Source organism: Ovis canadensis, chromosome 9 (genome assembly GCF_042477335.2).
Source record: "Ovis canadensis isolate MfBH-ARS-UI-01 breed Bighorn chromosome 9, ARS-UI_OviCan_v2, whole genome shotgun sequence".
Lineage (NCBI taxonomy): Eukaryota > Metazoa > Chordata > Mammalia > Artiodactyla > Bovidae > Ovis > Ovis canadensis.
The window spans coordinates 33,103,160-33,128,187 of record NC_091253.1 but is presented as its reverse complement, the minus strand read 5'-3'; the positions used below and the strand labels follow the sequence as shown (position 1 = coordinate 33,128,187).

The window sequence follows — 25,028 nt, the reverse complement described above, 5'->3', positions numbered from 1 at the left end:
AAGATTCTCCTTATTAACCCGAGTCTTCAGTACTCTTGACTGGAAAATCCCAGGGACGGAGGAGCCTGCTAGGCTGCAGTCCATGGGGTCATCAAGAGTTGGACACGACTGAGAAACTTCACTTTCACTTTTCACTTTCATGCATTGGAGAAGGAAATGGCAACCCACTCCAGTGTTCTTGCCTGGAGAATCCCAGGGACGGGGGAGCCTGGTGGGCTGCCGTCTATATGGGGTTGCACAGAGTCGGACACGACTGAAGTGACTTAGCAGCAGCAGTAGCGGTCAGTCATTCAACAAGTATTTATGCAACACTGGGAGGCGGGTAAAAGTCGCACTTCACATAAAGCTTGGTACATATGCTAATTTTTACAAGAAGTGTCTAGATGACATTTCAAAGCAGTTTTTCACGTTCTCCAATTTACAAATAAAGGTGGAAAGGAAAACAGTTTCCCTTATTCAAATAACCATATATTGTTCAAACAGAATGAAGCCATTTCTTCCTACAGAATTTCCAAGGTAAAAATCATTGCTTCCATTTCCAGTTTTTCTCTCAGAAAATATACATTTTTGGTCCAAACTTGCCTTCAAAAAGCAGGGTAGGGCAGTGGGAAGAGACAAGACTTTGGAGTCACAAATACAGTAAATATTTCAACAAATCTAAGATGCACAATTTTTACCCTACCTTTTAACACTGAAATCAGAGAGTTATCTTACTGTCATTGGAGACTTAAAATCTTGAATTCTTCCAGGGAGGTTTGTGATTGCTGCTACTGGTCACTAGGGGGCAATATGAACCCAGTGAAGTGAAAGTTTCTCCGCGGTGTCCGACTCTTTGCCACTTCTTGGTCTTATACAGTCCATTAATTCCCCAGGCCAGAATACTGGAGTGGGTAGTCTTTCCCTTCTCCAAGGGATCTTCCTAACTCAGGAATCAAACCCAGGAATCCTGCATTGCAGGCAGAGACCACTTTAAATTCTCTGCCTGACTTTTTTTGAAGATCACATTCAGAGTGTGAACTCAGGCGGCACAGCCATGTGCATTCCACTTTGGAGTTCAGCTTCTTGGAGAGGATTTTTGTTTTTTCATCTAACCAATACCCAGGGAGAGGCATGTGAATTTCCTTGTTGACTGTCTATTGGGTGGTTTTTCTTAGTGCTGCATAGAAACCGAACACCTCACAGGCGATGGTACCTTAGAGTCAATGAAATATGGCAACCAAATTCTGAGATCTATAACTTCTACTTAACCTCTAAGAGGTTCAGTTTTCTCTTACAAAAGTAAGCAAGATAGTAATGCTTCCCTGAGGATGCAATAGGCCAGTATACGGAAACGCTGGCCACAGAGTAGGTGTACACTGATGCTATGCTCTAATTCTGGAGTCCTGTGGATTTAAAGGCTCTGCTTTTATTTCGGTAAGGCCTCTGGGACCCTTTCTTACCTGACCTGTCTCCCAAATCCCTGCCCTGAGTTTCCACTTCACCCAAAGTTCAAAGAGAAGAGAATGAAGATGGCACAGGATTGCCTTCTCCAGACAAGGGCCTGGGGTAGCAGATCCTCAGGGCTCCTGGGAGGGGCAGTGTCCTGACCAGACCAGGGCACTGGCTTTGGGGTCACAGTGAGCTCAGATTGCAGTCCCTATACTGACAGCTTGAGTTTGGGTGGGCTACTGAATCATTTCTCCATGCTCCATTTCATCAAGTATAAAAGGAGGCTCTTTATAACATCCATTGGGTTGGCCAAAAAAGTTCATTTGGGTTTTTCTGTAACATCTTATGAAAAACCTGAATGAACTCTGGCCAACCCAATATTTCTTATTGTCATTGTCAGTTTGTGCTCATAGCTTAGAAACGGTTGTTGTGTAGTCGCTAAGTCCTATTTGACTCTTGGTGACTCCACGGACTGTAGCCGTGGAGTCTGTAGCCGGACTCTGTCCATGGGATTTCCCAGCAAGACTATTGGAGTGGGCTGCCATTTCCTTCTCTATGGGATCTTCCTGACTCTGGAATCGAACCCGCGTCTCCTGCTTGGCAGGCAGAGTCTTAACCACTGAGCCACCAGGAAAGCACATAACTTAGAATGGTACCTGTTGTTCAGTTGCTAGTCATGTTTGACCCCATGAATTGCACTTCTTGTTTTTGTGACCCCATGAACTGTAACCTGCCAGGCTCTTCTGTCCATGGGATTTCCCAGGCAGGAATACTGGAGCAGGTTGCCATTTTCTTCTCCAGGGTGAAATAACCACTGGTTACTACTTATGATATATCCTCTGCTCAGCAGTAGTGTTGCCCCTGGAGAGGGTCTCTGAGCAGGAGTCAATGAGGACTGTGTCTGTAACATGAGGGGGGTGAGCACTATCCGGTGTGCCTTGGTTGCTCGCTCCTGGGAGCCCATGTTATGCAGAGCACGGGCTAGATGGTGTAAGACTGGACTATCAGTGACCTAATCCCCATGTGTCTGTTCAGGAGCGGATGCTGTCCCTTGCTTCTAGAAGAACCTCCCTGGTCACAGAAAGCAACCTCTGATACATAGTGCCTCCTCTAGCTCCAATGCCCCTCCAACACCAGGGCCTGCAGGTGAGCACCAGACATTATTGAATAAAATACATTAGAAACGATCTCTAGTCTGCAGGGGTCAGGTCATCGGTGAAGCAAGTACATCTTTAGCAAGAATGAATAAAAGAGTTTTTGTACAGCTCTGGACACAGTCTAATTGAGAAGATTCTTTGTAAGACCACCCTGCCTTTCCTAGCTCCTTCAATGGAGAAGCCAGGATAGAAAATGCCTTTAATTATATTACTAACAAGAAAAATCCACCTGCAATGGTGGGGGGTGGGGTGGGGAGGGTTGTTGAATAGGCAAAGTGTTTCTTTGCCTTTTGTTTTGTTAGTACATAGACACAATACATTCAAACTGTGAATGGCAGGTAAAGATCTTAATTTTGGAGTTTGCAACCTTCAGATAGTTATCAAAGAGACTCACTGGGAATAATGCATGTGCTTGGAAGTGTGAATTCTCCAAACCCAGCAAAGTAGAATCTCCCAGGCAGCTGAGCAAACTTGCAAAAAATTGCTCACTGGAGCTTTGCAGAGTATCGAATCAAACTCCTGAAATTTGCTTGCAAATCCCCTGCTGTTCTTGCCAGAGGCTCCTACAGATGCTAAGCACCTCCTGTGCTCAGCCAAGGAAGGTCTGTCAGCTTCCATCAGTGCAAACGAGCAGCCTAGTTACCCAGGGACAGCACCCACTCATGGTTTGGTGCTGGGGGGAGGGGAGAAGGGGCCAGAAACTAAGTCACCATCAATAGAGTAATGGTGGCCACTTTTGAGCAGTTGATCTAATCAAGGCATTGCCTGGAGCATTTCATCTTAAATTAACAGGGAGGCGTGTCCATCAGCCTCACTGTATAGAGAGGATCTCCTGCTCAGAGCCTCCTTCACTTACTGAAGGTCACACAGCAAGGAAGTGGCAGAGGTGGAACTGGAACCCAATTCTGAATCCACTACCATGTACTATGCGTACATCAGGGGAACTCTGAGCAGCGGACAACTGGGAAAATGGGAGAACAGGTGTCTACAATCTAACAAAGACAGTGTTTATCACTAATACTTGCATTAGGTTATTGGGTGCCCTCATATACTAGGTTACAAGGGTAGCAGATTCACCTAAAATCAATGGCAAGTGGGTGCTAACGTCACTTGGGTTAATAATCTCAAAGAGGAAGGAACTCCTTTGTTCTTTCCATCATCTTTTCCATAAAGAGCAAACTTGACGCTCTCTTTATCTAACTAGCATCTCCTTTCATGGCCTTCAGTCTACTCATGATTTTCAAAGAGAAAAAGAAAAGACAGTATCAAACCAAGCAAACACACAACAAACACACTCAACCAAAACCGCAGCCCCTGGGCTCGCTCTCTAGTCCCATGAACATTTACAACCATTTATTTCAGAAAAAGAGCCACTGTGGAGACCCAGCTCTACCTTGTGCTCCAGGCTGGAGTCTTTAAACATCAGTGAGAATGGCTTGATATGCTCTCTTCTCAATTTATCACCACTCCGCAAGTCGATGGTATGTTCTATTCTCTTGTTAATTTCCTCAGGCCCAGACTGGACATGCAAAGCTTGTGCAAGATGGTTTGGAAGTAGATTTATTGAATTTCTTGTTAGGGCAGCCAGAGTCTAGGGGGAAAGCACATGCAAACACAATAAACCTGCTAGTCCCCTTTGGATTAAAAAGAAAGGCAATGTGTTCAGATTAGGTTGCATCGCAAACAGTAAGAGCATTCCATGCAGTTGTATTCAGTGAAACCTACAGAAGTCGATAAGTTAGCATTTGGTTCCCAGAAACACAACCTGGAAAAACAGTATATCAAGGGGGACATTTCCCTCTCCTCTGTGTAGGTGCACTGAATTCCTTCGGTTCAGGTACAGGGAGAGCTGTCAGTTTGCAAATGTTAACCAAGAGCCTTCTCTAACCAGGCACATCCCTGGTTTGAGAGAAAGAAAACCAATACAAATAACAGAAGGGAAAACAGAGCTGAAAAGCCCATAGAAATGATCCTCTCCAACCAAGTAGATTCCACATTTTCACGTGGTCTTTCCTTGAATGGTGGTGGAGAGACTTGGGGACGAATGGCTTGCATTTTTTTTTTTTAAGCATTTCTCATGGACAGTCAAATGAGCCAGAATCTGCTACTTAATCTTGATGGAGATTGTTAGACCTTTTATACTTGACAAATGTTTTTTCCCCATAGACTGTTATATATCTATATTTTCATATAGATATATGTGTTTGATTTCCTTTAGGCAAAAATGCAAGCAGTTGCAGCCTCTCACTGTTTCACAGGATTAAACAGCAAGAGGTGGGGAAAGGCACAACCATCATGGTTGATCATTGGGTGTGGCCACACGGATGCAGAAATAGCACTGGCTTAGGAAGACCCAGCAGATTCGGCAGAGGGGACTCCGTCTCCTGGCATCTTAGCTGCAGGTGACAAGATCAACCAGTGGGATCCAGCCAAAGGCAACACCCACTCACAGCTCCAATTTCAACTTCTTTGACCTAAAACATGAGAGTTGGAGCTCGAGGGATATAAGGACAGCAAGGCTCATCTCCTCCCCCAGAAGATTTCTTGAGAAGAGGTGGAGGATGCAGTACCTCTGTAGAGGGGAAGAGAAAGCTCTGCCTCTGAACACAATCACTGCATCTTCTTTTCTCTGCCAGCCTCTCATCTTGGCCCATGTTAGACCATAAGCTAGACTGAGATAAGATGATGCAGTCATGGAATAACAGCCTGTGAGAGCGGACAGAACACCTTGGAGGTCCTGCTGCCTGAATCCTTCATATACACGTGTGGTTGTTCAGTCGCTTAGTTATGTCTGACTCCTTGTGACCCCCTGAACTACAGCACGCCGGGCTCCCCTGTCCTTCACTATGTTCTGGAGTTGGCTCAAACTCATGTCCATTGAGTCGGTGATGCCATTCAACCAATCTCATCCTCTATCACCTCCTTCTCCTCTTGCCCTCAGTCTTTCCCAGCACCAGGGTTTTTTCCAATGAGTTGGCTCTTTGCATCAGGTGACCAAAGTATTGGAGCTTCATGAGCCTCAAAGAATTATACTCATGAGCCATCAGCTTCTCTGCAGCCAGGTCAGACTCTCTGACTCTGGAGCCAGAGTTGGGGGCTTTGATCTCATGGAGCCCACTAGCCCATTCCATGAGGATTCCTCCTATGACACTGTTGGACTCTTCCGTTTAATCATCATGGAGATACTCGACATAACCTAAATTCATAGTCTCTAAAGAACTAGAGCAGAGCTTTATCACTGGTAGAATTTACTGAAAACCTTTTCTCCAGCCGCACGACAAAAGATGGAGTCACAGGTGCCAACACGAGCAAGTACAGTATATGCTCTGAGGATACTGAAGCTAATTTCAGCACTGAGTACCAAGGAGGCAAGCACAGAGAAAAAAAAAACAAATATCAGGTGGAGGTATGGCAGGATGAGCGATGAGGAGGAGAGCTGGATCCAAAAGAAGGAAGCAGGTACCAGTATTTTAGAAAACTGAAGAGCAGGGTTAATATAGGGCAGAGGGTTTGAGCTCTGGTGTTAAATGTTTTTAGAACAGCATCTCAGAAGGTGAAGGAGACTGGAGCCTACCCTCTGTGGATCTCCTATCATCTTCTTGGGCAGAAATTCTCTCTACTGTTTGGAAGTGTCAGAATTCAGTCTTCTATCTCAGAGAGGAGGTGGGAAAGACACTCTGCTGCTCACGGCAGACCCAAAACACAAACTGAAGTGTGCCCAGTACCATTGGGAACATAATTTTCCAAACTCCATTCCAGGTCTATGAATTTGGGCAAATTGTTTAAACCCTGTGGGACTTTCCTAGTAGCTCAGCAGCATTTAAGATGGTTAAGGCTCCACGCTTCAGCTGCAGAGGACATGGGTTCAATCCCTGGTTGGGGAGCTAAGATCCTGCATGCTTTGATGTGTGGGGGAAAAAAAAAATGATTGAAGCCCAGATGAAAACCAAAGTTCCTTCTGAACTCAAGTTTCTGAACATAGGGTCTTGCTGAGAGTCTTGGGATTTTGTAAACTTCATTTGGATGCGGTAGGAGAATATAAACCCTCTCACACTCATCATGACCAGAAGCCTGTTCTTTCAGAATCATGTTTATCTGTGTACACAGTAACAACCTACTTTTTTCTTTTTTTAAAATAGGTCCTATGGCTTCATGGATAGTCATATATTTGGTATTTCTTAATCAGTTTGTGCCAGCAAATAACAAATTACTCCTAATGAGATCTCAGACTGAAAGTGTACTCTAGAAACATCCAGTTTTGTTGAGTCAAAAACACTTTAGCTCTTATGGATCACGTATTCCAGTCTTCAAATGCCCTCTGCAGCACCCGTGTAGATACTGTAAATCAGCCTGCACAGTCTCCGTTCTGGAATTTGAGGAAATCATCCCTCTCTTTCATCACAAGATTCTCTTCATTAACTCTTTCCCCAAAATCTTGTTCTAAGGAACACAGGAATGAAGGAATGCTTCTTTACAAAATGGTTTATGGACAAATCAGTTTAGGAAATGTGGATCCACTTTTTGTTTACCGCCATCCATTCTCATTACTCTCCTCCAGAGAAAGGATTTTGTTTCTTTTGTGAATCTCTTTGTCTGGAGTGTGTATGTCAGAACCTGGCACTAAAGTAGGCACTCAGTACTGGTGTGTTGAATGAAAAAATTCTTATAACCTCCTATTGGAGTCTCACAGTACATATTACTGAAATAAAGGTACTGATAAGTTCTGCAGAAATCAGGCTTTTAAACTGCATTTTCCAAACTTTTATAACCATGAAACAGTTTTTGCTCAGATCTCCTCTACATGGTTCATGGAGGACCACTTTGGAAATAGCATGCTAAAGTTCTTCCCTGGTTTTGTTTGCAACTCTTACTTAGTGGATCTGTTTCTGATCTCTGAATATAATCTATTTACTCCCCTCCACTTTTCTTCCACAGGCTAATGGTGTCAGCTTTCCCAATCACTTCACAGGTGACACGGTTTCCACATAGGGCACAACAATGCTCTCCACTTTGTCCATACCTTGGGTATACTATTGCGCAGAATCAGACTGAATGCAAACGACATCAGACTCTGTGTTGGAGCCTGGGCAACTAACACAGTATGACCTAGTAAACAGTCACTCAGTCTACTACATTTTCTGCACCTGAATGTGTGGCAGCTAGGGAGAATGTCCTGCTGCTTCTTTAAAACTCAATTCAGACATCATCTTCTGCAAGAAGCCTATTATGAGTCTGCACGTATCCTTAGCACAGCAGTTACTGTGAGGTATTGTTACCGCCTCATTGTGGGTTTGCCTGTTTCTCTAGGCTCTGATCTGGAGGGCCAGGCACTGAGTTTTACCCATAACTAAACCTTCAGCATCTGGCATATTTGATACATTCTTAATAAGCACTTTCGGAATGAATGAAGGCATGCGTGAATGAAAGGTTGAATGGCTGTGTCAGACTATTCTTAGGGCACTGTTTTCAGTCTCTTGCAACCAAAAGTCTGGTGATGCTTTTCCTGTCCTCCCCAAAATGGACTCCAAATTTAGACTTTGTTTACCAAATTGCATTTATTAAATAAGAAGTAGTTTGTTTTCCTACTATTCAATTAAATGCCTAGTTTTTGATCAGCCTGGGATAACAGGCATTGCCACAACAGCTTAAGAGAATTCCAGCCAAGAGCAACAACCTTGAAAGGCAGCTTTATGATGCTTCTCAGCATGGGGTTTTATTCAGGTGTTTGGAATCCAGAACATGAGATCACAGACGGGAAAGCACTAACCTACAGTCCTTTCTGGGACCAATGCCTGGATAAACATCAGCTTGAGTGTTTCCCATGAACCAGAATAAAGCAAAGGTTAAAGTTATCAGTGAAAGGGTGTCATCTTTTAGCCCTGCTGGAGATGGAGTCTTGACATTAAGTGATAGGTAGTTGTGACTGAAATCCTGCACTGTAGGCCAGCTCGCTATTGATTGGGAAAGACCCAGAGAAGATGCCCAGCCCAGCAGGCTCAGAACCTCACAGGGACCTCTGTCTCTTACGTGGAGATGGCTTATCCTCTCCCCAGGCTCTGGCTGCTTCCAGCCTCAAGCTGGAGGCTGCACTCCAAAGCAGGTGTGCCCAGCAGCTTCCTCAGCTGCTCCAGAGCTTCCTCCCATCACTCCTATGGCAGCATCTCCCTGAGCCTCATCTGGAGGCCTCAGTGGCTCCACTTCAAACTTGTCTCCTGCAGGGTTTAGATTGCGGAAAAGGCAGAAATTGTACGTTTTAGTCCCTAACCTATTTTCTGTGTCCTGCAACTATAGGCCAATGCGAGAAGAAATCACCAGGAACAAACACTAAGCCTGAATAAGGGCTCTCAGGTGTACACATTAGAGCTCTTTTTTATTCTGTGCTATGCTCAGTTGTGCCCTACTCTTTGTGACCGCATGGATTGTAGCCTTCCAGGTTCCCCTGTCCATGGGAGTTCCCAGGCGAGAATGTTGGAGCAGGTTGCCATTTCCTAGTCGGGAGATCTTCCTGACCCAGGGATCGAAACCAAGTCTCCTGTATCTCCTGCATTGGCAGGTACATTCTTTTCCACTGAGCCACCAGGAAAGCTCATTTTTTTCCTTCTACTGTTTATTAACCACACCCAACCAGCCCCCAGAAGAGAAGACTTCTTTTTTTTTAAATTTATTTTTGTGTTCTTTTTATGAAAGCTCACTTGGGAAAGCTTTGAGGTGATCTAGTCCAAAATTACTTGCTCCAGGAAGAATGCTTGTTGCATTTGAAAGTGGAACAATTATTGTTTTTTCCCCTCAAATCCAGGGATGGGGAGCAGAGATTTCTTTGGGTATGCATGTCATGTTTTTCTGGTAAGAAGGTTCTAGTGAAGTGAGTGAAGTCACTCAGTTGTGTCCTACTCTACCCCGTGGACTGTGGCCTACCAGGCTCCTCCATCCATGGGATTCTCCAGGCAAGAATACTGGAGTGGGTTGCCATTCTAGGTGGTATTTATTTGGGAAAACACTGAGCTGGGGGTCCCAGGGAAAATATCCACATGGGGCTTTCCAGAACCTGCCATGTAACAATTTTTCCTTTTGAAAACAATGGAGGTGCTAGTGAATTAGACCATTCTTTATAAGCAAGGGGTGTTAGCCAAGATTGCCACAATTTTCCCTGTCTGTACTGAGAAAAAATGAAATGTCACATTCAAATGATATACCTGATGCTTTTTCTAAAATTGGGGATATTGCTTATTTTCTCTCTCTTTAAGATATTTATCCCATCATCACCTATCTCCCAAACAAATCAAAAGAATGTTTAATGAGATCTTACTGTGGGAGGAGGTTTACAGAATACAACCACAGGAAGAGCTGAAGGAATTTTCATAATAGGCTCATAGCTTCTGCACCAGGAAACGAAATAACAAGCATCAGAATGTCCACTCTGTTGGCTGAAATAATAGTCCGGACATTTCTAGCCAGCCTGCTCCAGGATTCCAGCACCTCTCTGTAGCCTGGTTGCCTATTCTCAATTGTCAGCAAACAATGTCAGTCTGGGGCCTGGGCTATTTGAGCCTTCACTGCTTCCCACTTTGGAGCAGAATCGGAAGTGTGCAAATATTGGCTGGATGCTGCATTGGATAAGGAATAAAAAATGTATAAGCTCCTTTGTCACTTTGTGGTCTGAAATTTCAAACTGTTTATGATTAAGAGAACAAAGCAATAACCAGGAAGATATCCCCAAATTCTGGCAGAATCCACAATAAACATTTACTAATTTGCTGCTGATTTGAACCCCACAAACGCACTCTTGAACTTTTGACTAACATCGGTAAGGCAGATCATCAAGACAGTTTACTTATTTGGGGTTTTAGGTCCCAGATGTGTTAGGTTCCTTTCCCAGGGTCCTTTGTCTGACATTAAATGCCTCACTCTTTGTTTCAGTTCATCCTACTAGTGGCTCCTGGCATTGGACACAGATATGCTGGTTGGTTGCCTTTGGACTGCGTCCGTGCTAGGTTGCTTCAGTCCTGTCTTACTCTGTGCGACCCTGTGGACTGTAGCCTGCCAGGCTCCTCTGTCCATGGGATTCTCCAGGCAAGAGTACTGGAGTGGGTTGCCATGCCCTCCTCCAGGGGATCTTCCCAACACAGGGATCGAACTGCGTCTCTTGTATCTCCTGCATTGGCAGGAGGGTTCTTTACCACTAGAGCCACCTAGGAAGCCCCTCCCCTTAGCTGCTGCTGCTGCTGCTAAGTTGCTTCAGTCGTGTCTGACTCTGTGCGACCCCAGAGACGGCAGCCCACCCGGCTCCCCTGTCCCTGGGATTCTCCAGGCAAGAACACTGGAGTGGGTTGCCATTTCCTTCTCCAATGCATGAAAGTGAAAAGTGAAAGTGAAGTCTCTCAGTCGTGTCTGACCCTCAGCGACCCCATGGACTGCAGCCTACCAGGCTCCTCCGTCCATGGGATTAGCCCTTTAGCTGAGGGGTGGGCAAATGGTCATTTGTGGCTGAATTTTTGGGCTGACCACAATTCCAGGTAATTGGGCAGAGCTCTCGAAACAAGGTTACCTGGAGCCCACAGAGGGAAGCTCCAGCATTCAAGATTTTGTCCCAGAGCTCTGATCCAAGGACCTCAGAGCCAGATTAACCTAGGACAAGCGGTGCCTGACACTGATTTTGTCCAGCCAGGAGCTTGTCTGGCTCTGTTTGACCCATCTGCTAACTAGTTCGGGATCCCTTAAGTCTGATTTCATCCTCTGAATTTCTCAGAAAGATGCTAATCTCACTTTGGGAATAGGATTGTACTCTTGTCATTACACACTTGAGCCATTTTTAATCAAAAATAGTTGCTAAACTGCTGCAGAATTGGCTGAAGCAGAACTTGGCACGCCCATTTAGATGTGGCCACTTTGAAGTTAGATGATTTGGGGGCAAGCTGCCAATTGAATTATTAGCTTTTAAAATATCACATCCACAGTAATGTGTGGAAGAGATGTGCAAACCCCGGCTTGGACCTCATCTCAGGACTGGGTAGAGTGGGTGAGAGGGATGGTGTGGACTTAGGGAGGGAGGCAGGATTTCCCTCTGGATATGGCTCACGAGCTGGGGCGAGAGAAACCAACACACTGATGGCTTGTTTATAAAGCCACAGGATAGGTGTGAATCAAAGTAGTCACAGCACTGAAATGACTGGGCCAAAATGTAATTGACTATGGCTGGAGAGGTGGCCACTAGCCCACTGACCAAGTGACCCTTTGTTCTGGCAATGGATTGGGTTGGCAATCAGAAAATTTCAGCTCCGGTAATAAATAAACAATCATCTATCAGGACCAAAGTTATTCAGATTTCTTGTGAACATCAGTGATGTAGGTTTTTCAGAAATGTTAATGCCATGGGAAAAATTAGTGTATGTGTGTTATATCTGTGTCTTTGTTTACTTAACAGAAATTTGCAGAAAATTTAAATATAAGAATTACCTAACTTTTAATCTTTTTTTAAAAGGTTCTGAAGTAACTCTTTTCACTGAGGAATGTGACCTAAGTATTACATCAAGTTGTTGTTCAGTCACTAAGTCGTGTCTGATTCTTTGAGACCCCATGGACTGAAGCACTCCAGGCTCCCCTGTCCTTCACTATTTCCCAGAATTTGTTCAGATTCATGTCCACTGAGATCCAACCAGTCTATTCAGAAGGAGATCAGCCCTGGGATTTCTTTGGAAGGAATGATGCTAAAGCTGAAACTCCAGTATTTTGGCCACCTCATGCGAAGAGTTGACTCATTGGAAAAGACTTTGATGCTGGGAGGGATTGGGGGTAGGAGGAGAAGGGGATGACAGAGGATGAGATGGCTGGATGGCATCACTGACTCGATGGATATGAATCTGAGTGAACTCTGGGAGTTGGTGATGGACAGAGAGGCCTGGCGTGCTGCGATTCATGGGGTTGCGAAGAGTCGGACACCACTGAGTGACTGAACTGAACTGATGTCCACTGAGTTGGTGATGCTATCTAACCATTACATTCTATCAAGAGTTGCTGATAAATTGCTCATATTTGGTGCTATAAGTCTATGGGTCTTATTATACAATTTGGCTGATTAAGTTTAGTGACTGATACTTTCCTGGATTCAGCTTCAAAGGAGCTCACATTACTGACCTTCAAGAATCCAGCCTCTAAACTTTCCAGCAGAGATGGGGTGACAGACTGGGACCCGGGACGCTTGGCTGCAGTGCTGCAATGTTTGCACCTGAACGCACCTCTCCACGAACCACAAAATAGGAAGAAACTGTAAGGGACTAAAAATAACTTTGTGCATGTGGGGTTGGGGCAAATTCTGAACAAAAGATACAAAAAGACCAAAAAAGCCCAACTGCCACTTTTGAAGAGAAATATCCAGGGTCTGTGCTCTGGGCTGGAACGGAATCATCTTATGATGGGACCATTCGTTTCCTTGTGAAGAGCAGTAGCAATGGCGGGTCATGACACATGTGCCAACTCACTTTAAAAAGAGGGACTGCAAATTCACTCACATCAAATGCAATTTTCTTTGGAAAGAAAAACTTTGATATATATAAATCACACGGGGTCAGAACAATGAAAGGTATTCATGGAGAAAAGGTGGGAAAATCTTGACATAACTCAATGAAAAACTTTTACAGTGACACATCTCAGCCCAGAAAAACTGGCACCAAGATGAATAAAACTTAAATCCACAGCTATTTTTTCAAATTGAGGAAATAAGTAAAAAAGCAAACAAGCAGATTTTTTGCTTTCTTTTCCTACCTACCTTCACACATTTAAAATATCATACAATTATCTTCACATGTTTAAAATACTATTGGGACTTCCCTGGCAGTCCATTGGTGAAGATCCTTGGTCGGGGAAATTAGATTCCACATGCCTCTCCGCATGGTCAAAAATAAAAATTAAAAATAAACTACCACTGCATTCACTGGGTCCAGTTCCTCAGATGTTTAGGGTTCCTGAAACAACTAGTCAATCCTTGGTGAAAGAAGACTCCAATGAGTTTAGCAAAGTTTCAGCCAACTATTGGCCATGGGGGAGCCACAGGCTATGTCTTGTGCCAACTTATAAGCTCCTTTCCAGAGCTGCAATTCCATACGAGCCACAAACTCCCTTTATCTTTTCCACCTCAGTCTATCTCTGGAATTTCAGAGAAAGTGGGGATGTTGCGTCAAAGTTAATGGATCAAAATGCCCACTTAATCCACTCAACCCTCTCTGGATGGCTTCAAATCCATTTGCCTTTCTGAAGAGAGTGAAAAACCAGATCCCTCTAATTCCTGGCTGAACTCAGCTGCTATCTTCAGAGTTGGGGCTAAGAGCAGCCTGGGGACTTTTGTTGTCAGTACAAGCCACGTTACTGGAAGAGTACAGATGGACTTCAGGGAAATGTCCAGAACCCATCATGGTGTCTATCCCCAAAGCCTGCAGATGTCCCATCCAATGAACATCAAAGCTTAATCTGACGTTAAAAGTGGTTCAAAAGAAATTACCTATGGAGGAAAATTTGCCTGTGGCTTCCTCTATACCAAGACTGAACACAGACAATTAGATACTCAGCAGCTTGTCAAAGAAGCAGCTGACTTCGAAAACACAGCTTCCTCTTCAAGGCCACTGCCCAGTATTTCGGGCATTTTTAGGGGTAGAAACTTCAGGTCAGGGTTCTCAGAGGGAGAGGAGAAGCATGTGATTTGGTCCTCAGGAGCCGAAACCCAGGCTGAGATGATGGCCCTGTCTTTTCTCTCCTCCTGGGGTCTTGTTCCCTCATCCTTTGCTTTACTCCTGCTTGTCTGTAGATTTCAGCTTAACCTTCCCTCCTTGGGAAGGTCTTCACTGACTACCTGGGATCACTATTCAGTTCTGCTAGAATGAGAACAATGTCCACTGAGCCTGATGACCTGCTAGTAATACCACTGGACTGTGAGCTCCCAGACAGCTTGCACCTCTTTCAGCATCTCCCTGTCCTCAGCACCCAGTACAAGGCTTAGCAAATCGTAGTTCTTTAAGTAGTTGAATAATCAGTGGCTGCACGAATGAGGAAACAAATGAGGAAACAAATGGACCTCTGGGGGGACGGACTTGCCCAAGTCAAATGCTAAAGTAAAATGAGTTTGAATTAAGACTGTTCTTTGTCTTCTGGCCTTTCATAGGCAAAAAGAAGGGGCCTGCCACTTAGTTTGCATCCCACCTTTAGAGAGAAACAGAAGGAAAGAAATCAAACCCTAGTGATCAGTATTTCTTGACAGGAGAATACAACGGTCATGTTGATCATGCCTGAATGATCATTTTGCCTGAAAAATAGCAAAGTGTGATGATGTTTATAATGATGTTTGGTTCCCCCTCCCCCCCCCCCCCCCCCCCGCCGTTTAATCAAAATGCAATTATCCAGAACACTGAGAGAGAGAAAGGGCAGACTTCATCTCCTAGTTAGATGAAATTTCATCTCAATAATTTTTTTTTTGCTTTAACTCTTGCTTCTGATTTGGTATTAACATTTTAAGACAGTTCATTAGATGACAGTTACGCTAAACTGTTATGCCAGGAAAACTGTAAATAAGGGGTATTCCCATTACTTCCCATCATTACAAATAATTCCTAGTGAATTATTTGTTCTCTGGGCTTTGGGTGGCAAGATTCTGAAGTGTAGGTAACTCACCAGTATAGCCACAGACTTCCAACATGTGTCTGAGGCTGACAAACTGAAGGGGCAATGTTGGAGCTGAGAGAAAAGTCATGGGACCATCTAGTCCAGTTCTGCCTTTGCACAGATGAGAACCTTGAGGCCTGGAAGGCAGACGTGGTGGCCCAAGGCCTTGCAATAGTATGTGGAGAATTAGGGCCAGGACTCCATTCTCTTGAATTTCTGTTCCAGCCCTTCCCATTATCATAGAGGCAAATTTGAGGTCCTGCAGAAATTTGCCCCAAGATTAGGAGACACACAGGGCTAACTGGCTTACTATGAGAAAACGGGCCCTCAACATCAAGTCCACATGGCTTTGATCAGCAAGGCAATCAGATGAGAGTTTTTTTCTTTCAATGCCTACAGAAAACAGGATCTAAGAGAAGTCCCAGCTGGGACTGATAAAAACATAATAACACAAATATGCTCATATCCTGCTTTTAACCATGGCTAGCCTCACTCCCTACACATTTCTGGACTCAAAGTTCTCTAGGCTAAGTGCAACTAAATCAAATGGTTCACTTCTTGTTTTATTCCTGCATAGACAAGAGAGACTTTCCTGCTTAACCCTTTCCATGCCAACAATGATCACATCAGGACTTTCAGGGAGTAAGATGTTAGGGGTATTGCTAATACTACCTGGAGGAAAAGCTGGTCCTTTTCTGGAGTTTTCACAGAAAATTTCTAAATATGCCTGCTGAGAAAGTGAGTCATCTTCAGAGGGTGAAGACATACACACGTGCACACACACACACATGACCTTTTAAGACCGACTGACCAGGAAACAAGGTAGACAGTAGACACCTGCTATATATCTTCAGGACGCAGAGAGGAGGCAATGCAGCCTGATTCAAAGCATGAAGGTTTCAGAACCAGACATGACCGGGTTCTGATTTTAGTTCTGTTGTTCACTCAGTATATGCCCTTCAGGGAATGAACTTATCTCTCAAATCACAATTTTGTCACTTGTAAAGCAGGCACATCAAACTGACCCAGTAAGACTGATGTGAGAATGAAACGTAAAGACTTTGAGCAACACTCCCCACATGGTACCTGGCCCCAGGCTCTCCCCTTCTGCTAGTGTCAGTGAGGCCATGGATGTTTATCTATGTTCCTGGTAAGGAAATTCATTTAATTTCTGTCTTGTTGTGTGGAACACAGGCATACCTTATTTTAGTGCACTTCATTTTATTGCACTTTGCAGATATTGTGGTTTTTACAAATTGAAGGTTTGTGGAACCCTGCCTCAGGCGAGTCTTTGGGTGCCATTTTTTTAAAACTGTATTTGCTCACTTGGTGTCTTTGTGTCACATGGTGGTGATTCTTACAATATTTCAGACTACTGCATTATGTCTGCTGTGATCTGTGATCATGATCTGTGCTGTTACTACTATGATTCACTGAAAGCTCAAGTGATGGTTATCTTTTTTAGCAAAAATATGTTTTTTAATTAAGGTATGTACTTTTTTTAAGACATAATGTTATCACACGTGTAATAGATTACTGTATACTGTTAATTTAACCTGTATGCACTGGGAAACCAAAATATTGGTGTGACCAGTTTTATTGTGACATTTGCTTTATGATGGTGGTTTGGAAGCAGATCTAAAATAATTTCACTTGTTTGCGATCTTCACAGTGCACATATGAGCTTCATGAATAATGACCAAAGTCAGTCTACTGTACAGAAACAACTAATATATACAACAGAAGTACCAAATCTATGCTTTCCCTGCCAGTGATTCTTTTAAAAGGTCTAGAGGAGTAATGGAAAAATGCCTAGGTTCTGATGTCATGATCAATGTGAAAAGGAGGGATGGGACAATGGTGATGATTTCTCAATAAATGGGGGAGAGAACCCAGGCTTTAAAAGGGAGTTTGCTTCTAAAAGAGTAGCTCCACCTCTCTTGGCATATCACCTGTCATAAAAATCAAGTTAAGTTGCACTTTGCTGTACAGCAGAAACTCACACTGACATAGTAGTGTAAAGCCACTATACTCCAATAAAACACACACACACAAAATCAAGTTAAAATGATTCATGTCCTCACACAATGCACTTTATAGAGACATAAAAGCTTCAACCTTTGATATCCTCATATAAATCATAAGTAAAAATGCTGCTTGTCTAATGAATCCATTCTTGCTCCCTACAATCCATTCTCCACAGGCAGCTGGAATGATCTCTTAAACATCTAAATCAAATCATGTCACTGGCCAGCTTAAAATAGTTCTATCACTTCCCTAGAATAAGATCCAAAGTCAACCAGGTTTTCAAGCTCAGCCTCTGTCTCCTTTAACTTCATTTTGTGTTCCTTCCTTCCCCACTCACTATGCTCTAGTCACTTGGGCCTTTTTGTTCTTCTAACGCACCAAACTTTTTTCCCACCCAGGGTCTTTGCACAAGCTGTTCCTACTATATATAATGTTCTTTTCCAGGTCATTCAAATGCAGGGTTCTTTCAACACTCATATAAAAATTTCAGAGGTCTCTTGATGTAGTAAGTCTGCAGTAATTCTATTTGATCCTTAGTCATATATCCATCTATATTTACTTCTCAGTACTTTTGTGTTTTGATTAATTGTCTGCATTCTCTTCTCCCTTAAAATGTAAGCTCATGAAAGATGGGGGCCAAGTCTGTCTTCTCCTTACAGGATCCTCACCATCTCAAAGACTGACTGTTAAGCAATTGAATGAACCAGAGCTCAAGCTTACAAACAGATTTCAGTTATAGCATGGGGAAAATATGATCTTCAGAACAAGGACCCTTTTCTTATGTCTTCATTTTCATCTCAAATTTTGTCTCTGTTCTGAGAAATTCAATGACCATGTTGATGACTCACTCAACAGCCTAGCCTTGAAATTTCTTGGATATCCTCCTTGAGGTCAAAATGTTCACACTTTTGGTGTACTTCAGCCATCTACATTTACTTTTGTAATCTTACATTTTAATAGTCCACGTATAATCATAAGCTTCTTGCCTTCTAAGTTTTCTTAATTTCATTTCACTCAGGCTCAGAGCATAAGAAACCTCACAGGTATCTGAGCCAGGGTTCATGGAGCCAGGACAGCAAATCAGTGGGCAAATCGTTTGCCCATGTCAAGAGTAAAGGATAAAAAGCATAAGTGTTTAGAGTGTCCAAGAGCGGGCTGAAGCAGTTTTAGCCCAATGGGGCACAGATATAGGGGCTGGGAAGATGTACAACATCTAAACCAAGAGATTATCTTCAGGCATAGATTGGGACTGAAGACTCACATAGAGGCCAGGAATAATTCTAAGTGACTTCCCTTGCTCCTGCAAACTACTAACGGACTCCTGAAATGGGTAGTGGAGAAGGGACTGGGGTGGAGTTGGGGTTCTTGGAAATCTAGAGCTCTCTCATATCAACTTGGACAATCTGGCTTCTGACTTCACCACTGCAGCAAGTCTGCCTCTTGCCAATGTTGTTTTCCAATCCAATTCAAATTGGCAATTTTCAGTCGTCCTTTAACTGAGCCTCTTGGCTACACTGGCCACTGTTGATCACCTCATCCTTCTCAAAATGCTCTGCTCTGTCGGCTTCCATGATACCTCATCGCCTAATCTCTACCGGTCACTTTGCTTCCTATCTGTCTCTGTCATGGGATCCTGACTCTCCTTTACCTCCACCTGGTGTCCCTGCATGCCTGTCTTATACTTTCTTACTGTTTTATTTTGCATATTCCTTAGCATGACCTCTTTCACTCTCGTGGTTTCATCTATCCTCAAATGTTACCAGACTCACATCCCTTGTGTAGTCCTTTTATGCTTAAACTCCAGAAGTGTGTGTTCAACAGCCTTTTGGATATCTCCCCCTGGATCTCTCCCAGGCTTTTAGTGTTTCCTTCCATTCCAGTATTGCTTATTTTGATGGGCAGGTCTACCATCTAGCCTGTCAGATCCAAGCAAAAAACCAGGAAGTTAAACTTGATTGGGTCGTCTCCTTTTCTACCCATATTTATTCATTTAATCAGTTTAATTCAATCAGTTAGCAAACTGTAAACAAGCCTTGTTATTCACTAGGTAATGTTCTGATTGTGGACTCAAAAGTGATAAGGGAAACAGACACAATCCCTGTCTTCCCGAAGCATATAAACTACTGGCTGACTTCATCTCTAAAGTGTTTCTTTCCTCTGTCCCTCCTTCTCTATTATTTTAGCAGTAGTTGGCATGAAACAGATGCTCAATTAATCTTTATTGAATGAATGAATACATGAGAATGTAACTATCCAAACATCTGCTATTTATATAGCACGGATTACAGCATGGCATACCGCTGTCATTAAAAATATTTCAAAGCATACTGTATGAATCAATAGAAGCTAAAACATCTGGCCAATTTAGCTAGAAAACCCCCAACAAAGCATTAGTATGTTTTGTCTGTGTTAAGCTAACACTTGGTGCTCTGGGCTTTCTGTAGTACTGACCGGGTGATTTGGCAGAGCACAGGCTCAGCCAGACCAGTCTTGATCTCTTCCAGGCACACTCTATGTCCCTGCACTGCACATATGGCTCGCTGACTTCCAGAGCTAAGCACAAGTGCATCTGTGACCATTTTAATTGACTTAATCGTTTCCAAAATGTTATTAGTACCACTTGGTTATCAGCATATCATTGGCTCTTAAGTCTTAAGACATCAAAACAGAGATTACTCATCCTGAAGATGGTAAATACAGGCAAAACTCAGGCATCTTAAGAAATATATGGTATGGTTAAACACCAAAAATAATAATCTTTGACTAATAATGACATCTTTATGATATCAGTTAAGATCATTAGGAAATTAGCAGAGAAATATTTCTAGTATTCCTATATAATTCTACCAGATCAGTCAATCATGAATTAAAACCAAGTATCTCTGCCTCTCTTCTGGGTTCTCAATTCTTAGTAGCAAGGATAGGCACACTGAGACTAGAACAATTATTAACAGAAAGTATCCTCATTTCCACAATCAGCTTAAATGGACAGAGTTTTTCAAAAGGAAAGACCAAAAATAAAAGGAAAAACATAAAAGCAAGAGAGACAACTTTATGCACAGTTACTGAGGTGCTCAGGGTGAGGTGTGCATCTTATTTAAAATAACCAGCATTCAGGCTCAAGTTAACAATAGACAGAGGAAACAGATGGTACTTTCAGCGGGGCATGCACCAACTCCAGGAAGTATTTAAGACTGTAATTTTCTATAATAGCAAATTGTACCATGCGCACCAATTTAGGGATGGAAAGAGGTAGGTATTGAAATCAGTGATGACTTGTGTGGGCATAATAATTTCGGAGGAAAGTAAACACTCACAATAGAACACTGAAGACCTAAGGGTGGACTCTTGCAATGCATGCAGACACGGTTGAACCTGCATCTTTGCCCAGTGGAATGGGTTCCATGCATTGATCTACTGCTCCTTTACACAGAGCTGGAAGGAAACGGAGGTTACCCTGGCCTCATCTTTCATCTTTCAAATGCAGAAGAAAGAGGCAAGACTCTCAGCATTTTAACCTTTTCTATTTCACATGCCTTTAAGTAGACAGATTTTTCTTAATGACAAGTCAATGAGAAATGTTCAGCTCTGGGGGTTAAAATAATTAACTTCTATATGTCTTCACAAAGCTCCAGATACTATCAATTTGGTCTGTTTACTTCATAGCAGCTTCAGCTTTTCCTTGGCTCAGGAGCATGTCAGAAGCTGTTTACAAGTATTATATATGGACTTTTTTGGGTAAGTTTCTTTAAAAAAGTGCAATGAATTCACATAACTTACAAAAGGTCAACTATGTGTGCCTGGCCTAAATAATGAAAGGGAAAACCCACGTCAGAGCAGGTGATTTTGCCCATGCTCTGACCAAGCACTCTGGGCAATGGAGCATCCCTGAAGCCACTTCGGTTCTCTTTCGATCAACCTCAGTTCTCTGGTGCTTCTCAGAGTAAGAGCATCTCACTGGGTTTAGTGTGATTCTAGTATTTGAAGATATAGGTAAAAAAATTTTGATTCTTTGATCATTTACACTTTATGTACTGACTGTGTTGCCCTGTGTCTCATTCGTTCACTGCTCAGTCGCTTCAGTCACGTCTGACTCTTTGTGACCCTATGGACTATAGCCCATCAGATTCCTCTGTCCATGGGATTCTCCAGACAAGAATACTGGAGCAGATTGCCATGCCCTCCTCCAGGGGATCTTCCTGAACCAGGGATCAAACCTGTGTCTCCTGCATTGCAGGTGGATTCTTTACCATCTGAGCCACCAGGGATGCCCGTCCTATCTCTCATAAAAGATGCAAATCCATGCTACATAAAAATAGCACCATATTGATGGCTTTGAAATCGCTTGCTACTCTTGAATGACCTCACCTTTATCTCACTTGAAGCTATAATATTTCCCAATCAACAGTGACCTTCTGATTCTAAATTTCAGAGGGTATCTCAGTTCTCTGAGCTAGCCAACTAACTGAAAAAAAAAGACATTCTCATGGATTTGACCTTCCTCTTCTGTTGCTAGTTTCATAACATGAGGTTTATCTTCTCCAACATGAGGGATTCATTTTGGTAAACTGATAATCCAGCTTCACATGACATTTGTTTTTAACTAGGTCAAAAAAAAAAAAAAAAAGAAGTGGGCGTTGAGAACCCTCTGGTATTCCTGGCATTTCCTGAAATTGACCGCATGAGTTAATTCCATCCTGAGGATACATGTTTGATCATTTATGATTAAGATGCTCAATGGAGAAAAGGTTAAAGATGAATCGGTTTTCCCTGAGGCATCTGGGTTGGAGGTGCACATGCATTCACAGCAAACCAGAAGAAGGAAGCCAGGACTTACATTCTGTTTCCCCACTATGTTATCGAAGGGCAGTTCAGGGCTCCAAGATCCCTCTGTGAACGTCGCCCCGCTGTTTCTCCTGTCTGAGGAGCTCACAGACTCCTTGACGATGTCTTCGGGCAAAGACAGCAGACTCTCCTCAGGCTGCTTAATTAAATAGGTCTCTATATTATGCTTCCTCAAGAATTCATTCCTCTCTTTTCCATGGCCCTCTTCCACATTATAGTCACCGTTGAGGCAGTCCAGCGTGGCTTTGGAAATGTGAATCCGCCTGTGTGGACAAAGCATAGGTTGTCATACACCTGACCTGGCTTGCAAAGGCCATCTCTGTTTTTGGTTCTTGTGCAAACCCCAAATCAGGCCTGTACATGGGTGCTGGGAGGACATGTCCTCAAGGACTGTATCTGTTCCTCTGAAAAAGAGCAAAAAGAATAAAAGAAAACAGAAATATAAGCAGAAATCAATGAGCAGAGTATCTATTATCAACTTCTCCCCAAGGGACCCTGTAGCCTCTGATAAATTGCAGCCCCATTGAGACACATTTAAGCAACCTCCTTTTTTCCCTCATGACTGTTGGCCTGATCTCAGTAATTTTTAAACACACGTGATTTTTTTTTTCAGTTGTGTTGATTATTTCGGAAAATCAAGTTCTATAAATGTTGCTGAATCCAACGGCAATTATTGTCAGATTACCATGCAAGTGTCTACTTTTCCTATCATTTCAATTTTCACACATTTGTGCCTTATTTCTTCAATTTATCTATAATCTTCTTAAGAACAAAGGCAGGTCTTACAAGTCCACAGGGCTTCATGGAGGGATCCTTTAGGAAAACCACTGTAAGATGCGATTTCCCCTGTAACGTGTATGTGAAAAGCAGAAGAGAACAAAGCTGTGGATATGTGTGGGCTAGGCTCACTCACAAGGTAACAGACTTGTATCAGCCATCACAGTCCAAGATTCTAGTTTCTTTTTTTAGCCAAACAACAGATGACATCAAGTGCTTTAAAGATCTGATGTGAATCTTGGGAATGTCACATGGTAAATCCTTCCAGACAAAAGTTTTTCTATTCTCGTCACTAACTGAATCTGACTGCTTGTTGTGCTGCACTGTGGTCTGGGCAGACTCGCTTGTTGCTTACAAGCACAGACACTTTGGCCAGGTTGCTTGCATTGAAGCCCTAGCTCTACAACTTGCTAGCTGAAAGATCTTGGACAAGTTATTTAACATTTCTAGGTGTCTATTTTCTCACCCATAAAAATGGTAAAAATAATAGCATTCATTTCTTAGGGTCATCACAAGTATTGTAAGAGTTGATTCATGTAAGGCAGTCAAAACAGTTCGTGGCACACTACACGTGCTACAAAAAACAAAACAAAACAAAACACTTGAAGTACTCTTTAGAATGGCACTATTTTATTTCTGTTGTTTATTCCATGCCTCCTCAATGCTTATGGGATACAGTATATGTTCTGAACAAGATCTATAAGGCTTCTATTCTGTGGATCCTGCTCCTTCAAGGCTCATTCACTGACACTCTCTCCAGCTAATCAAGTAATTGGCATGTCCTCAAATTCAAGGTGCTATTTCACACCTGCTAAACTCAGAGCAAGCCATTCTCCTTGCCTAGAACGCTCACCCCACATTCCTGATTCAGCACAAATTCATTTCTCTTGGCTGACTTCAATGCTCTTGAATATATGAATGAATGAATAATGTAGATACTTAAGACTTTGCTTGGCTTCTGGATTCTAGAAACAATATATCCAAGGAAACAATTTTTTTTAAATGACTTTTCCAAATGCATTTTACTTAGTACTATCTCTGCTTCCCTCTGTCACCCGTCATGCTTACAGAGAAAATAATTCACTGCAAAGACATATAAAGAAATTGCCAACAGTGCATTTCTGATCATTTAAGGTAGATTCTGCACATTTTCCAAATAAGTATTCTTGTATACAGTCATTGATGTCAAAGGCGAGGTAAAATACAAGCAGGCTTCACTTTATTGTACTTCCCTTTATTTTGCTTCACAGCTATTTCATTTCTTTTTAAATACAAATTGAAGGTCTGTGGCGACCTTGCACTGAGCAAGTCTATCAGAGCCATTTTTCCAACAACCTTTACTCACTTTATGTCTGTGTCATGTTTTGGTAATTTTTGAAACATTTCAAACTTGTCCACTATTGTATTTGTTATGATGATCTGTGATCTTTGATGTTATTGTCGCAAAACGATTACAACTTGCTGAAGGCTCGGGTGGTGGTTAGCATCTTTTTAGCAAGAAACTATTTTTTAATTGAGGTATGCGTATTTTTTCAGACGTACTGCTATTGCATCCTCAATAAGCTATGGTATAGTGTTAACATAACTTTTATGTGCTGAGAAACCAAAAACTTCGTGTGATTTGTTTTATTGGAATATTTGCTTTATTGTAGTGGTCTAGAATCCAGTTTGCAGTATCTCCAAGGTACATCCATACTAAAAATAAAAGCATGTGAAAGCTCTTTTGAGCTCTCTAGAGAAAAGTGCTAATTACAAAATATTTTCATGATAAATTTTGTTAATATATAGGAATTCAGCTCAGTAGTGTTGAACTAGGAGAATAAAAAAGTTGTTTCACCTTCCATGAACTAAAAAGGTGTCCCAGTCTTTCTCAGATCAGTCTCAGAGCTGGGTGCTTGAAAGCTGTCTTTTTCTCGCAGGCAAAATGAAACTCTTGGAAGTGTTTTATAAAGTCCGATGGCTGATTTTCTTTAAAAATAATCAAGTTACACACCAACCCCATTTGGTATTGTCTCTGGATTCTACATTTTATCATTCTGTGGTCAGTGCTAAGGGGGACTAATATTTGCATATCCTAAATCAATAGTATGTTTCCCATAGTGAAAGACACACTTCTCATCATTTACTATGATCCTTCTGCTGAAATTT

The 25,028-nt window shown here is 42.5% G+C and overlaps 1 protein-coding gene across 4 annotated transcripts in view; it reads right to left on the bottom strand.

Annotated features, from left to right (window-relative positions):
* Positions 1–25,028, bottom strand: part of ADCY8 (adenylate cyclase 8) — a 233,412-nt gene that overhangs the window by 83,412 nt on the left and 124,972 nt on the right. For 2 of the 4 annotated variants that reach the window (XM_069600951.1, XM_069600950.1), the window contains exons 7-8: positions 22,096–22,366; positions 3,979–4,176 (exon numbers count right to left, since the gene is read on the bottom strand). In XM_069600951.1, the coding sequence (XP_069457052.1) occupies positions 3,979–4,176; positions 22,096–22,366 (469 nt within the window). The remainder of the gene's footprint in view (positions 1–3,978; positions 4,177–22,095; positions 22,367–25,028) is intronic. The other 2 variants (XM_069600952.1, XM_069600953.1) reach the window with 1 other exon arrangement.